At 56.5% G+C, this 14,434-nt stretch overlaps 1 protein-coding gene across 2 annotated transcripts; it reads left to right on the top strand.

Moving 5' to 3' along the window:
* Nucleotides 1–5,009: 5,009 nt before the first annotated feature.
* LOC104016074 (argininosuccinate lyase) lies at nt 5,010–13,991 on the top strand. Of its 2 annotated transcripts, XM_087751408.1 has the most exons (17): nt 5,010–5,142; nt 5,259–5,321; nt 7,365–7,559; nt 8,296–8,379; nt 8,691–8,747; nt 9,005–9,102; nt 9,745–9,822; nt 10,131–10,208; nt 10,353–10,405; nt 10,764–10,826; nt 11,045–11,159; nt 11,828–11,912; nt 12,087–12,146; nt 12,425–12,508; nt 12,710–12,790; nt 13,165–13,271; nt 13,751–13,991. In XM_087751408.1, exons 2-17 carry the CDS (start codon nt 5,310–5,312, stop codon nt 13,899–13,901), a joined length of 1,401 nt encoding a protein of 466 aa, XP_087607534.1. In that variant the 5' UTR covers nt 5,010–5,142; nt 5,259–5,309; the 3' UTR covers nt 13,902–13,991. The 2 variants fall into 2 exon arrangements, with proteins under 2 accessions (XP_087607534.1, XP_087607533.1); XM_087751407.1 differs by lacking the exons at nt 5,010–5,142; nt 5,259–5,321 and adding an exon at nt 6,975–7,229.
* Nucleotides 13,992–14,434: the final 443 nt, after the last annotated feature.

Genomic DNA, 14,434 nt, shown 5'->3' with positions numbered 1-14,434 from the left:
CTCCTGTCTTGCGTCTTTCTTCTCAGGGGCAAGATTGCGCAGGGCTTCCTCAGCCCTGGTGAGGCTTGGGGAAATGTTCGCTGGTGTGAAAGAACGGGGGCTCTCTTCTCCCTGGCAGCGGAGCTGTGCTATGGGGTGTTCAAGCTCTCGGGGGCTGGTAGGTAGAGAGCAGCAGGAGCGTCTGTCTACAACAAGAGACCTGAAAATGGTCCTTCCTCTTGGAAGGGAGGGTGGTGGACCAGGGCAGGAATCGTTCCCCTGTGCTGGGCCCTGGTGAGGCCGCCCCTCGAATGCTGTGCTCAGCGCTGGGCCCCTCACCCCAAGGCGGCCATGGAGGGGCTGGAGCGTGGCCAGAGCAGGGCAGCGAGGCTGGGGCAGGGGCTGGAGCCCAAGGCTGGGGAGGAGCGGCTGGGGGAGCTGGGGGGGCTCAGCCTGGAGAAGAGGAGGCTGAGGGGAGCCCTCATCGCTCTCTGCAACGGCCTGAAAGGAGGCTGGAGCCGGGGGGGTCGGTCTCTTCTCCCCAGGAACAAGTGATGGGACGAGAGGGAACGGCCTCAAGCTGCGCCAGGGCAGGTTTGGGTTGGATGCTAGGAAAAACTTCTTCCCCCAAAGGGCTGTCGGGCCCTGGCCCAGGCTGCCCAGGGCAGGGGCTGAGTCCCCATCCCCGGGGGGATTTAAAAGATGTGTGGATGTGGCGCTTAGGGACATGGTTTAGTGGTGGCCTTGGCAGCGCTGGGTTAATGGTTGGACTCAGTGATCTTAAGGGTCTCTTCCAACCTAAATGGTTCTGTGCTTCTATGCAGCACAAGGCTGGATCCAGCAGTGCCAGAGCAGGCTACACAACGTGCTGAGGGAGGCTGGTGGGTGTGCACAAAGAGGGATACCTGGCACTGCATCTGCAACGCGTGCCCCATCTCCAGCTGTCACTGCCCTCCTCACAGGAGTAGGCCTGCCTGCCTGCCTGCCCGCTGGCAGGGGGCATTAAGTCGCCAAAAGAAGTCTCCTCACCCCCTGGCACCAAAACTTGCACAGCCTAAGGCAGGACTTGGCCACAGGTCAGCCCACAGGTCACTCCAGCCCATCACAAACCACCTTTGGCTCTGGTTTCCACCAAAACACAGGGGCTGTATGGTCCCAAGTCAAGCTTTTTCCTCTGTGTGACCCAGGCCTAGCTAGCTGGGGCGGAATGCTTGAAAAGAGACTGGTGTGGCTGGCTGCCTCTTACAACCTGATACCGTCTTCCTTCTGTCCTTACAAAAATATAATCAGAACAAAGACCAGGAAAAGCCTCGCTTGGGGAATGAGAATGCAGCAACCTTGTGTCTTTCACAGGGTGAAAATATTTGATTAAACAAACACTTGTAACATTATTCCCCACTATTGTTCTGCAGTGATTTCGGGACAGAATATGCCTACTACTTGATTCAAAAGGTAGAGAAAGAACAGTTGCCTACAGGCAAGGTGGGGCAATTTTCACTAAACACTAAACCAGCTCGACCCTGGCACCCACAGCACAGTAGTGCCAGCTTTGTTACGGACAATCTCTTTTCTGTCACAGCATTTTAAAGCTGGTGTTTTGCTCAGCACCCTGCCCTCCACGCTGATGCAGCAACACCTTATTGACTCAGTACTGCAAGACTCCGTAACCCACGTAGGTAATGGCAGTAACGCAAGCATTGCCTCAGCACGGTAGGTTAAGGGCTGCAGCCCAGACGGTGCTAACTGCCACGAGCTAAATCTCCTGCCCTTAACGAAGTACCCCAGGAGACACAAAGTGCTTTCATCCTACCTTTGTAGCATTTGCACTTTAAACACGTGGGAGAACCAGCAGCAGAAGTTCCTTTTTTCAACACTTCCCCCCAGGCTCAGCCTCCCTGTACTCTGGCCCTAAACCTGATCTATTCTCCTGGCATTTGAAGAACAGCACATTTCAATCACCGCTCCATAAAGCTCCCTGGTGTTTGCTCTGTTACGTCCTGCTGTGGTTCTCTTTCGGCACTCGCGTCTCACTCTCCAGACAGGTGAGCTGTGGCCGGGGAATCGCTTATGCACACTCAGCGGAGAGGGGAAGAGCAAGAGAGGAAGGGGACACCAATACCCAGCACCAACAGAGTCAGAAGAAGGGATATCTCCTTGTCTCCACCTCACAGTTCTTTTTTTCCCCTCCCATAAGCCTTCTCCATCTGTGCCACTCCCCTCTCCTTCCGTATTTGTGTCTTCTAGCTCCTGCCCAGCACCTCCAGAGGCCTCAGCTGAACAGATTTTCTCGTGCTCCCACAGCAATGTCCGGCACGGTGCCTTCTGGCCCGTGCTGAGCACCACAGGGCCCTGCCAAACCGGAAGCAAAAGGGAGGCCTTAGCAGACGATCACATCTTGGTTTCCTACTTAAATGAGCAGTTCATCATCAGTGGTACTTCCCACCCACCCACCCTTTTCTTAAAATTGTGAAATAATTTAGATTGGGAGGGACCTGTGGAGGTCTCTGAAGCTCCACAGACATTACAGGAGTATGTGGGCCACAGCGTCTTCAGACTTTCACCATCACCCTCCAATGCCTCGTTGTGATTTGGGTTTTTAGAGCCCTGTCCCTTCCCGCAGGAAGATCTGTAGAGACAGAAGGAGCAACGGCTTGGACACTGCTCTGGACTTGGTCTAAAATGCCGGCTCCATTACAGACCACAGGAAGGGACTTCAGCCAAGAATTCATGTAGGCTGATCACGAGCTACTGAAACTCTCAGCACACGGCTACGTAACTCTGATCCGACACCCAAGCAGCTCACAAACCTACAGAAGAGCTCCTGAAACATTACAAAAAGTAGGGAACTCTTCACTGGATCCCGTGAAGGAAAAGATCTCTAACCTGCTCTTACACTCTGGAAACATCCTGCTGAATGTTTTGCCTCCTGAACAAATTGCTGCGCCTGGTCTTTTTATCCCCTAGCTCTCCACTGACGAGGCTGAGCTAACACCGCTTCTCTGCCGCCCCAGGAGCCGCGACAACAGACGCGCTGCGGGGCTGCAACGGCCCCTGCGGGCACCGCGGGTGAACCCGAGGCAGCCGCATCCGACCGTGCCCATCTGGGCTGGCCTCCTCTGCGCCAGGGGCAACGCCAACCAGCTTCACTGAGATTCTTCAACCATTTCTATTCCTCACCTTACAGAGAAATGCCCGTACAGATGAGCGGAAAAAAATACAGAGAGGCCTGGGAGTAATGGAACAGAAATGGGAGCTTTCACTGTTATATTTAACCGTGTTAACTGTTTAAATACAGGGAACATTTAGAAATCAAAACTGTCACGTATCACACATACATGGGGTTAATGATGTGAAAACACAGAGAGCAAAACAGATACAGGGGAACCCTGCGAGTGCCACCGAGACCCTGTTCTCCCTTCTGCAGCCCTGGGGTCACAAACGGTGCCCGAGGGCGCGGTGGCGGGACAGCGGGGTGCCCGCCGTCCCCTCCCGGCTGCCGCGCCGCGGGCACCCTCCCCTCCCCCTTTGCACTTTGGGCAATTCCCGTACTGTTTCTTCAGGGAGAAGGAGGTACAGCCTTCGCGTGGGTTGTGCGTGTTCCACGTAGCGCTGAGAGCCCACAGCACAACCCCCGGCAGGTACAGCGTCTCCCCGCGTATGATTCATTCCGGATGGAAATCTAGTCCTTACTGTTTTGCCAAATCCTCAGCAACCTCCTGTCAAAGCCCAGAATAAGGACGAAGACATTCATAAAAGATGAACATGTCAAGAGAAGCTTATTAAAAAGCAGGGGCTTGGAAGAGGAAGGAATCTGGCAGCAAAAAGGTTCGAAGCGCTTTCTCAGTGGGGACAGCACGATGCTCTGCGCATCTGCAAGCCTGGAACTCTGAAAGGGAACAGGGTCGTTGTTACCCCAGAAAAAACGATCACAAGGGGAAATGTATGAGAAGCGGTGAATTCATAGCTGGCTATGAATCCAGATAGAGAGTTTAAGCCTTGTTCTGGCCTGATACTAAGGGCAGCACACTGGAAACCCAGCTGCAAAAGGTACTTGCTCATTCAGGCTGGGTAGCCAGACGCTGTCTGACGCTAGCCACGTCACTCCGCCTGCGTCCTCCCTGCTACAGAAAGCAGCGTGCCCTAAGCATGCAATCCCACTGTGCCCTAGCCTTCATCTTCACTCAGAAAGGGAATGAACTACTGTTCAGAGGAGAACATCGGAAAGGCAGCCGGCCTGGGTCCCTTCCTGCCTGAATTATCCCACGGGCCTGTGACAACAGGGAGGTGAGGGGCACCCCTGTGCTGGGCCCTGGTGAGGCCACCCCTCGAATGCTGTGCTCAGCGCTGGGCCCCTCACCCCAAGGCGGCCATGGAGGGGCTGGAGCGTGGCCAGAGCAGGGCAGCGAGGCTGGGGCAGGGGCTGGAGCACAAGGCTGGGGAGGAGCGGCTGGGGGAGCTGGGGGGGCTCAGCCTGGAGAAGAGGAGGCTGAGGGGAGCCCTCATCGCTCTCTGCAATGGCCTGAAAGGAGGCTGGAGCCGGGGGGGTCGGTCTCTTCTCGCCAGGAACAAGCGATGGGACGAGAGGGAACGGCCTCAAGCTGCGCCAGGGCAGGGTTAGGTTGGGTATTAGGAAAAACTTCTTCCCCCAAAGGGCTGTCGGGCCCTGGCCCAGGCTGCCCGGGGCAGGGGCTGAGTCCCCATCCCCGGGGGGATTTAGAAGCCGGGTGGATGTGGCGCTTAGGGACATGGTTTAGTGGTGGCCTTGGCAGCGCTGGGTTAACGGTTGGACTGGATGATCTTAAGGGTCTTTTCCAGCCTTAACGATTCTGTGATTCTATGGACAGGGCTGGTTAAAGGGCAGAAAAACCCAAAAGGGGGCAAGAAAACGGGGATGCGCTTCTTGCCCGGAGATAAAAACGCGCTGTGGCGGCAGGCGAAGGAGCAGCGGCCCCGTGCTGCGGGGCGGGGGCCGGGGCGGGCAGGGCCGAGGGGGCGGCGGGGCCCGGAGCGGGGCCGGCCCGGGGCCACCCCGCCCCGCCGGGGCGGGCCGAGCCGCCAGCCCCGCTCCCAGGCGGGTAAAAGCGGGGCGGCGGGGCCGGGGGGCAGCGAGCCGGCGGCGGGGCTGCGGAGCGGAGCCGAGCCGAGCCGAGCCGAGCGGGGCCGGTGAGCGGGGCCGGGCGGGGACCGGGGACCGGTGAGCGGTGAGCGGGGACCGGGACTGAGCCTCGCCTCGCCTCACCTCACCTCACCTCTCCTCGCCTCACCTCGCCGTTCCGCAGGTTGCACCAGTGGCCAGGGTCGCTGCACCAACCAGCAAGACGGCGTCCGAAATGGCAGCCGAGGTGAGGGCGAACTTTGCTTCCCTGGAGGGGGGGTCTCGGGTGCGCTGGCAACCGCGAGTTCCACCGAGTTAAAATCTCAGCCCCTGCCATTGCCGTCCGGTTCTTCCCCCCGCCTGGGAGAGACAAATAACCGCTGCGGTCCGTTCCTGCCGGCCTGCGTGTAGGCAGGAGGCACTTTACAGCAGCTTGTGCAAATACTGCTCTGGACAAAAGCTGCGTTTTCAGTTTCCGTGCGGGTAGGTGCAACGTGAGCAGCCGCCCTGGCGAGTCACGCTTTCTGCCTTCCGGACGGCTGCCACAGCCCGGGCCTCCTCCGCTCTGGGCTGCAGCCAAGGGTCCAGCAGCCGTCAGACTGTGCCTGCCACTTCTCCAGCCAGAGTCCTGCAGCTAAAGTTAATCTTTCAGTTTTGATTTCCCGATTGCAAACGTGTCTGTTGCAATGTTTCTGCTACCCCACTTCTTATTTGGTGGAAACCTGCAGTACTGAAGATACACCTAGATGCCTGTTCCCCATTCAAGCGCTTAGCCTCTGCTACTGGCCTTTAATTTCGCATCCCTGAGCCACGCTCCCATGGGCACCAGATGCCTGCGGAGGGCCTCTAACGCTTTTCTTTTTCAGTTCTGATCCCCCCCTCTGCCTCCCCTCAGCTCTCCGACAAAGCTGCCTTAAAGATGTCAAAAGGCACGTGCCCACGCTCTGACCTCCGCAGGCCTCTCCCGCCGTCCTCTCAGGCACGGTGTTTCAGCAGCCATCGGCAGAGATGGGAGACGGTCACCAGGACAAGCGTTTCTAAGGTTACTCACCCGTGCTTTGGCTGACTGATAAAGCCTGGCACAGATCAGCTTGCGGCTGCCCCGCAGCTTCTTGCTGTCCATGGTAGTTACAGTGCACAGCATGAGAAAGACTGACAGGGGCGATTAAAAAAATCAAGTAGATTACTCATTCTTACCCACTCTGTAATGGAAATTGTGTTTGTGCCCTTCCTCTAAGTGTCCTCCCGTTTCTTTTTTGTGCCTGCTGGGGCTGGAGAGTTGCTTTTGAACTCTCGGATAAGCTGTAAGGTCTCCGCACAAGTGAAATTCCTGTCCGTGTCAGCGCAAGGTTGCCAGAGGCAGGGCGTCGGGGTGCCCTACCCGGGCAAGCAAAAAGCTGCTGATCAAGCGACAGAGGCGGCTCTTAGCCAGCGAATCCACTCAGCTGCCAAATCACTGGGGAAAACGAGCTGGCGCACACCCTGCCGTGATGCACAGCTGGAACTGGGTACCTGTCTTCGGTCACCCAGGGAAGCAGGGAGGTAGATGACGCATTCAAGTGAGTGAGGCCACTATACGAATCGTGGTTTGGGTGGAAAAACAACTTTTGTTCCTATGTGTTTTAAAAACCCTCTTTTTGTTGATTTATTTTTCTGATGCTGAAAGGTACCCAGACCTCCCCTTCTGGAGTCTGCACCTTAGCCAGTCCTATGCTGATCTTGTGCCAAAGCTTGCAAGCACGTCATGGACTCTGGAGATGCTTCAAATTGCAACTTTAAACACTTCATAAGGTGGCTTGTGCTGGCCTAGAGCTCTTTGTCAATCAAAGAAAAATCTCCCCATTAGCTCAACAGCACAAAAAGCCTTAGAAAATACTAGCCTTCACTATATTCCCTACGGACCGCTTTACTTTCCCCCCCTTTAAAAGGCTATCAGAGGGTTGTTGACCTGCAGCTGCCTCAACAGAAAAATCCATGCTGGTCGTGCAGCCTATGCCCTGCTACCCATTGCAAGGACTCCCTGGAGTCCTGCGGAGGGAAAGCACCGTGGAGGATGCCTGAGCCAGACCTGACCCCTCGAGGGCCAAGTGATGGTGACAAGTTCTCCACCTCTGCAACTACTGGCCAAAGGTCCTGCAATCCAGGGGCCTTCCTGGTCAGTGCTACCACATGGAAGGGACATAGCTGAACATGGCCTCTGTGCTGGATCGACAGATCACTGGATGCTCCATGCATAGGGCCATAACTGCCGTTATTAGGCCTCTTTAATTTGTTTCTTCCTCTCTCTCAGGGGGATAAACTCTGGGGAAGAAGATTCAGCGGAAGCACAGACCCAGTCATGGAGATGCTCAACGCTTCCATTACCTATGATCAGAGACTGGCTGAAGTTGACGTCCAGGGGAGCATGGCTTATGCCAAAGCCTTGGAGAAGGCTGGGATCCTGTCTAAGACTGAGCTGGAGAAGATCCTGAGTGGCCTGGAAAAGGTATTTGTTTCTTCACATCTGTCACGCGTGCTGGAACGCATGGCTCCTTTTCCAACAGCATCTGTAGTAGCCTCCCTGAGTTGCTGTTCTAAAAAGCATCTTTAAAGGTCCTCGTGTCCTGTTCCTTAGAGGTAGGCATGTGCGGAAGTGCTTTGTGAAAGGGAATGCGCTCCTAAAGCATGGACGTGACAGGCCCACGTGTATTGCCCTCAGTGCACTTGGAGGCATCAGGGCAGGGGATCGATGCTGAAATCGCACCCCGCTAAAGGCACCAGAGCCCAGCAGTAGCATGAGTTAGGAATATTCTTCTTCTGCTGGCACTTGGGATCCTTTCGAGCCTGGCTGCCTGAGTTAGTAGGGGGCAATGCACAGCTTTGCATAGGGCTGAAGAGAAGTCCGCAGCTAAGCGCTTTTTGAAAATATCCATTGTTGTTGCTCACCCACCGTGGACAATGGCGAGTCTATACGATGTCTGTATAGGGAAATCCTCGCGGAGAATGCGAAAGCAATCCCCGACATTTCAGCTCCCTTCTTCATTGCATTGCTTAAATCCTCCTATAGCCCTGGCACTGCAGGGTCATCACGGGGAGAGATGAATCCCACCGCGTGCAGTGCAGAACATCAGGATCTAGCAAGCAGCCAGCCTTGGTCTGACAGAACAGGAATGGCAGAGCTCCCGGGAGACTTAACACTTTGGTTTCCAGTGGCTGACTGGTGTTTCTGCTGATGTTTGTAGATCTCTGAGGAATGGTCAAAAGGAGTCTTTGTGGTGACCCAAAGCGATGAGGATATCCACACTGCCAACGAACGCAGACTAAAGGTTTGGGTCCTCCAGCCTCTTGTTCCCGGTCCTCTGTAGCTAGATCTGCCTGACGTGAAGTGCACGCACCTCTGTCCCACTCTGAAATTCCTCTGCACCTCGGGGCACAATCAAGTGTCCCCAAGACCCCTTTTGTGGACCGAGGCACCGTACAAATATAGAACCCAAACTTGCCCTTCCCCAGAGGAGGCCCCGTGGCTGCTCACAGGATCCTAGAGCCGGGTCCCTTCCAGGCAGGGGGAGGTCTGCTCATGCGGAGCTTCCTCCTCAGAACACAGAGATGCTGACAGAAATCCTCCTCTTGTCCTCAGGAGCTGATTGGAGACGTAGCTGGAAAACTGCACACTGGGAGAAGCAGGAATGACCAGGTATGTACGGAATCTTTTTTTTCCCCTTTGTACTCCTCTCCCACCTCAATTCAGGAGACCTTGGACCGGAACGGCCTTTGGCTCTCTTCCTGGAGAGCAAGATGTAGTGACATTACCACATCAAAATTACCAAATGATGAGAGGAAGATGCACCTTCCCATCACACAGAACAAGGAGGGCTTTACTTTGCACTAAAAGTGGCCAGGCACGAAGTACGTCACATTCTGCTTTGCCTGACTGTGGCCAATCTCCTCCAGGTCGTGACTGACTTGAAGCTGTTCATGAAGAATTCCCTCTCTGTCATCTCCACTCACCTCCTGCAGCTCATTAAGACCCTGGTGGAACGCGCTGCCGTGTAAGTCCTTTTCCATACCCACGGCCTTGGCCCTGCCCGGGCAGGAGGCTTCCAGGCTTGCTCTTTGACTGACACCCGTCAGGGCAGCAGCGGGGTCTTCTGCGGAGGACGTTACAGCCAGGCAGCGTGCGATAGCGCGGGGGAGGCCGACGGACCCTCCTTCTCCGCAGTTCCCGTCACAGAGACCTTCCTCTTCCCCCAGTGCACCCTGGCAAAGGAGCTGGGGTGGGAGGTCCAGACGAGACCTTAGAAGGCGCCAGATCCATCTGAAGGAGTGGGGAACTTTAACATGGCTCAAGTTGCTGCCTATGGGAAAAGCTCGGCTGTGCTAACTCCCCGTCTAACTGCTCCTCACAAACCACAAATTCCACAGGGAATCCTTGCCTGCCACAGAGGCATTACTGTACCAGGGAATTTTCCAGGGAGGCCTGGGGCAGGCCCACCACACGGGCAGATCGGGAGATCTAACCGCAGGGTGCTTAGGGAGCAGGCGGCAGGGAGAGGAGGCGAGAGATCCAATTCGGCACAAGCCAGGCCAAAGAAGTTCTCTTTGTGACCTTGCTAGAAAAGCCTGGCGCGCGCCTGCCGCTGCCCTCCATCCTGACAGCTGCTGCTCCCCTCTTTCTCTCCTTTCCCATGCAGAGAAATTGATGTTCTCTTCCCTGGCTACACCCACCTGCAGAAAGCTCAGCCCATCAGATGGAGCCAGTTCTTGCTCAGGTAAGCACCTTTCGCAGGTGGCTGGAGGAAGCCTTCTCCACCCTGGGGGCCCTGCTCAGCCGGAGCCTAGAAGTGCAGCGTCCTCCGAGGGGCAGCCCGGGGTGGTGACAAACCAGAGCGAACCCTGCAAACTGGGACAGGAGCTCCCCGTGTTCCTGCGTGGCTCTGACCAAGCCGGGACTCAAGCGCCGAGTGGGCAGTGGAGGCCGACTCCCTGAACGCCCCATCCTTGGGCCACAGTTACCTCTTGGTCCTTGGGACATTTTCTGACTGCAGGTGCTTCAACTGTCGTGATGTTTTTTTCCTAGCCATGCTGTTGCACTGACCCGTGATTCCGAGCGCCTGGGAGAGGTGAAAAGGAGGATCAACGTCTTGCCTTTGGGAAGGTAAAGTTTACTGTTTGTGTACTCTCTGGGCCTCGCTTTGCTCTGCAAAGTCTTCAGAGGTGCCGTCCCTGCTTCCTAGAGCTCAGTTTTCGTTGGGTTATGCAGGGTATCATGCATGACTTCTGTTTCTTTCTCCCCTGGCAGCGGCGCTCTGGCTGGCAACCCACTGGACATCGACAGAGAGCTTCTGCGTAGTGGTAAATGTCTCCCTATGACTGAGAGGCACAGGATATCTAGGAGGGAGGGAAGCATTGATACATGGCTCCCAAAGACAATGTAATGCACTATCCTGGAGCCAAAGCCTTTCTTTCTTAAGGCTTTTTACTGCAATGAGACAGGCAATGCCTCTGAGGTTGGAGCAGGAAGAGCCACCTCTGCGGCACGCTGGCTGCCTGGGGCTAACAACAAAGACCCCAGCCAGTGTAACACTTAGGCATGCTGGTGTTCCTGGGACTAGTCAAGGGCTCACGGTCCCCTGCGTGCTGGGGCACCCTGCTGCATTCCAGCTCCAGCCATGCCAAGCCTGACCTCCTCTGTCCGTCGCCTTCCTTACAGAGCTGGACTTTGCTTCCATCAGCTTGAACAGCATGGATGCCGTTAGCGAGAGAGACTTTGTGGGTAAGCACAACTCGATCACTTCTTCCCACCGCTGTTTTAGAAACAGGCTTCCGAGACCTTCCCAGTTGACCTCCTTTAATAAGGGGCCTGAAATCCCCCACTAGGAGGTAATTATACAGAAAATCGGCTTGCTCGTGTTTAAACTCCAGTCAGGGCTCCCTGGGTTGTCAAGCTAACAAGCACCTCTTTCACCTCCTGATGTCCTGCCTTCTCTGCAGTGGAATTCCTCTCTGTTGCCACCCTGCTGATGATCCACCTGAGCAAGATGGCTGAAGATCTCATCATCTACAGTACCAGCGAGTTTGGCTTCCTAACCCTCTCTGATGCTTACAGGTGGGTCTCTGGGCAGAGAGCCCTTCCCTTAGTCTCTCCTCCTAAGCGATCCTCACCTGCGAGAAGGAGACAGTGGTGGGGGCCTCCCCGCTGCACGAGGCTGACACAGCAACAAAAGGCTGGCAGAAAGGCAGCCTTGGGGTGAACATCCCTCAGTCATGAGCGCTTATTTCTGATTCTGGTAACTCCACAAGCCTGCATTCAGCAGACACTCCTCCCCAGCACTGCTGCCAGAGAGAACTTCCTCCTCTGCTGGGAACGCCTGCCAAAGCCCTTCCTTGACGAGCCGGGTTTGCAATCCTGACAGTCTTCCCGTCTCTCGGGGCGGCACAACCACAGCCCTCCCTCCCTGAGGTCACAGCAACACTCAGGCTGGCCTGCTGATACCAGCTCTGGAGCGGCTTGGGGCAAAGTCTCCTTTTTCTTCCCCTTTGGGAGGTGGGACTGTCTGGTAGCTCCAGACAAGACCACAAAATCCAAGGTCTTGCGGTGGGAAACACGAGAAGCTCAGCACACTCGGTTCACTGCTTTCCTACACCCTAGAAAGGTGTCCGGGGACGGGGGACCTACCTCTCACCTTTGGAGGGCTCGGTCGGGCCGCTGCAGGACCTGTGCCTGTAGGGACTGGGGTCTTGCTCACCGGTGCACTCCAAACGCCTTTCTTTCAGCACTGGCAGCAGCCTGATGCCTCAGAAGAAGAACCCCGATAGCCTGGAACTGATCCGCGGCAAAGCGGGACGAGTGTTCGGACGGGTGAGCCTGCTAACGAAAGAAGCGGGATGGGGAAACCGCTCATAGCGGGGCTGAAGAATCTTGTTTCTTCTTGCCTCTGCGTAAAGAAAGGTGCCCAGTCTGAGCTCTGAGCCTCTGCTGGGGCCACGTGCTTCTCTTCTTAGAGCCAACCGCCTCACCTCTTTCTCTCTGCAGCTGGCTGCTATTCTCATGGTTCTCAAAGGACTTCCGAGCACCTACAACAAGGATCTGCAGGTAAAACAGACGTTAGTTTTCCACCACCTCTCTGAGCAGACACAGCTCTCTCCTGCTCTCGAGCAGCCTCGCGCTACATTTCCCTGGGCAGGCCCTGCTGCGCGCGGGGTGCTGAGGAAGGGGCTGAGGCACGGCACGCTGCCGTCGACAGCCCCGACCCTCGCAGGAGCCCCTGGGATGCCGGCCCTGCTCGCTCTGCTGGCCGGGCTGCTCAGGCCGTTGGCTTCTGGGCTGCATCAGGTTGACTTAGAGCCATTTCCATCCCTGTTCCACCGCAGGAGGACAAGGAGGCCGTCTTTGATGTTGTGGACACCCTGAATGCTGTGCTCCAGGTGGCCACCGGAGTGATTTCTACCCTCCAGGTAAGGCTTCAGCCTCTCTCTGTTGCACGTGGCTGGGGTGCACATTCTGGGAGCAGCACAGGTCAAGGTGCTCTGGGCTGGTCCTAAGATGAAGGCTCTTCAGTGGCTCACCCGTACTCGTCATTATGGCCCCCAATGTCAGCGAACATGTCCCCAAGGAGGAGCTGATGATAATGTCTCCCTCTGACCATCCTTCTGCAGATCAACAGGGAGAACATGGAGAAGGCTCTGAGCCCTGAGATGCTGTCTACTGATCTGGCTCTCTACTTGGTTCGTAAAGGAGTAAGTATCAGAGGGAGGCGTGGAGCCGTGATTTCTTTGGATGCAGAACACTGCTCAGCGAGGGCCTGAGATGAGGCCTTCTGTTCTGTCCCCAGGTGATGAGCAGCCTGGGTCCACAAACAGGAAAGCTGGAAACCCATTGTTTACATGTATCCCAAGTAGTGGAACTGCTGCCAGGTGGACTTGATTGTAATTTACAGGTGGAGTTTTACCTCCTAACGCCTCCCCTCTTCACACCCCAGAAAACCTGGATGCACATGGCATTACCCTAAGTGAAAACAAGCCCACCCAAGAAGACAGCACATCCATTTTTTCCTTTGAGGCTGCACCCCAGGTGCCTGGTCACTGACTGCGGCCTCTGCTTCTCACTGCAGATGCCATTCAGACAAGCCCACGTTGCCTCTGGGAAGGCCGTCCACCTCGCCGAGTCGAAAGGCACCACCATCAATAATCTCAGCCTGGAAGACCTGAAGAGCATCAGGTTCGTACCCCCGTGGTTCTGCCGCGCCTGCCCTCAGCAGGCGGGTACCGGCCTCCCTTCGTATGGGCCTGCTTATGGCGCCGCTGCCCCAAACGCCTGGGCCAGGCAGCTCCCCAAAAGCCTCCTGGCCTGAATAGCAGCGCTGCTGCTGCTGCTGGGCCGGAAAGAACTGCAGGGGGACGGCATCCCTCCCGTTCAGCTCCAGCGGGGCACGGGCAGCAGCTACTGGGAGGGACTGGAAGAAACTCAGGCCTTGGCCCCAAACCTCCTCGCTCTCCCCTTGGAGCTGACTCCCCTGGGGTCTGCCACAAGCGGCTACTGCCAGGCACCAGAGGTGCAGAAGCAGGGCTGCAGGAGGCCTTTCCCCTTGGAGAAAGGCTGCGTCTGCGCACCCTCCCCGTCTCTGCAGGCAGTGAGCCGGTCAGGCCAGCACACAGCACCAGCGCTCTCCCTCGACCCCTCTGCTCTTTCCCCCCCAGCCCCCTGTTCGGCAGCGACGTCTCCCAGGTCTTCAACGTTGTCAACAGCGTGGAGCAGTACACGGCCATGGGCGGCACCGCCAAGAGCAGCGTCACTGCCCAGATCGAGCAGCTGCGGGAGCTGCTGAAGAGGCATAAGGAGCAAGCTTAGAGTGTGGGGAGAGATCCCGTGGATGCAGCGGTGTGCCTGTCACACTAAGCTGGAGTTAATAAACACTGGGGTGCGTGTAGTTCACTGAAACTCCTGTCTTGCGTCTTTCTTCTCAGGGGCAAGATTGCGCAGGGCTTCCTCAGCCCTGGTGAGGCTTGGGGAAATGTTCGCTGGTGTGAAAGAACGGGGGCTCTCTTCTCCCTGGCAGCGGAGCTGTGCTATGGGGTGTTCAAGCTCTCGGGGGCTGGTAGGTAGAGAGCAGCAGGAGTGTCAGTGCATGTGATGAGGGGGGCTTGTGTGTGTCTACAAAGAGAGACGCTTCGTACAACACCTGCGACACGTGCCCCATCTCCAGCTATCACTGCCCATCTCACAGGAGCATCTTCCCTGCCTGTGGTCTGGCAGGGAAAATCTCCTCGCCACCTGGCACTGGACCCCGCACAGCCTCGGGCAGGGCTTGGCCACAGGTCAGCCCAGTCACTCCAGCCCATCACAAACCGCCTTTGGCTCTGGTTTCCAGCAAAGCGCAGGGC

The sequence above is a fragment of the Nipponia nippon genome, unplaced genomic scaffold (assembly GCF_047370975.1).
Source record: "Nipponia nippon isolate SJK-2023a ecotype South Korea unplaced genomic scaffold, ASM4737097v1 scaffold_15, whole genome shotgun sequence".
NCBI lineage: Eukaryota > Metazoa > Chordata > Aves > Pelecaniformes > Threskiornithidae > Nipponia > Nipponia nippon.
Note: the sequence above shows the minus strand (reverse complement) of the source record. Positions and strands in the feature narration are given on the sequence as shown.

Coding starts and splice junctions, on each gene's coding strand:
- LOC104016074 (XM_087751407.1), top strand. CDS start 7,128: ATGCCTGAGCCAGACCTGACCCCTCGAGGGCCAAGTGATGGTGACAAG. Junction 7,230..7,364: donor GCAATCCAGGGGCCTTCCTG/GTCAGTGCTACC, acceptor CCTCTCTCTCAG/GGGGATAAACTCTGGGGAAG. Junction 13,272..13,750: donor GAAGACCTGAAGAGCATCAG/GTTCGTACCCCC, acceptor TTTCCCCCCCAG/CCCCCTGTTCGGCAGCGACG.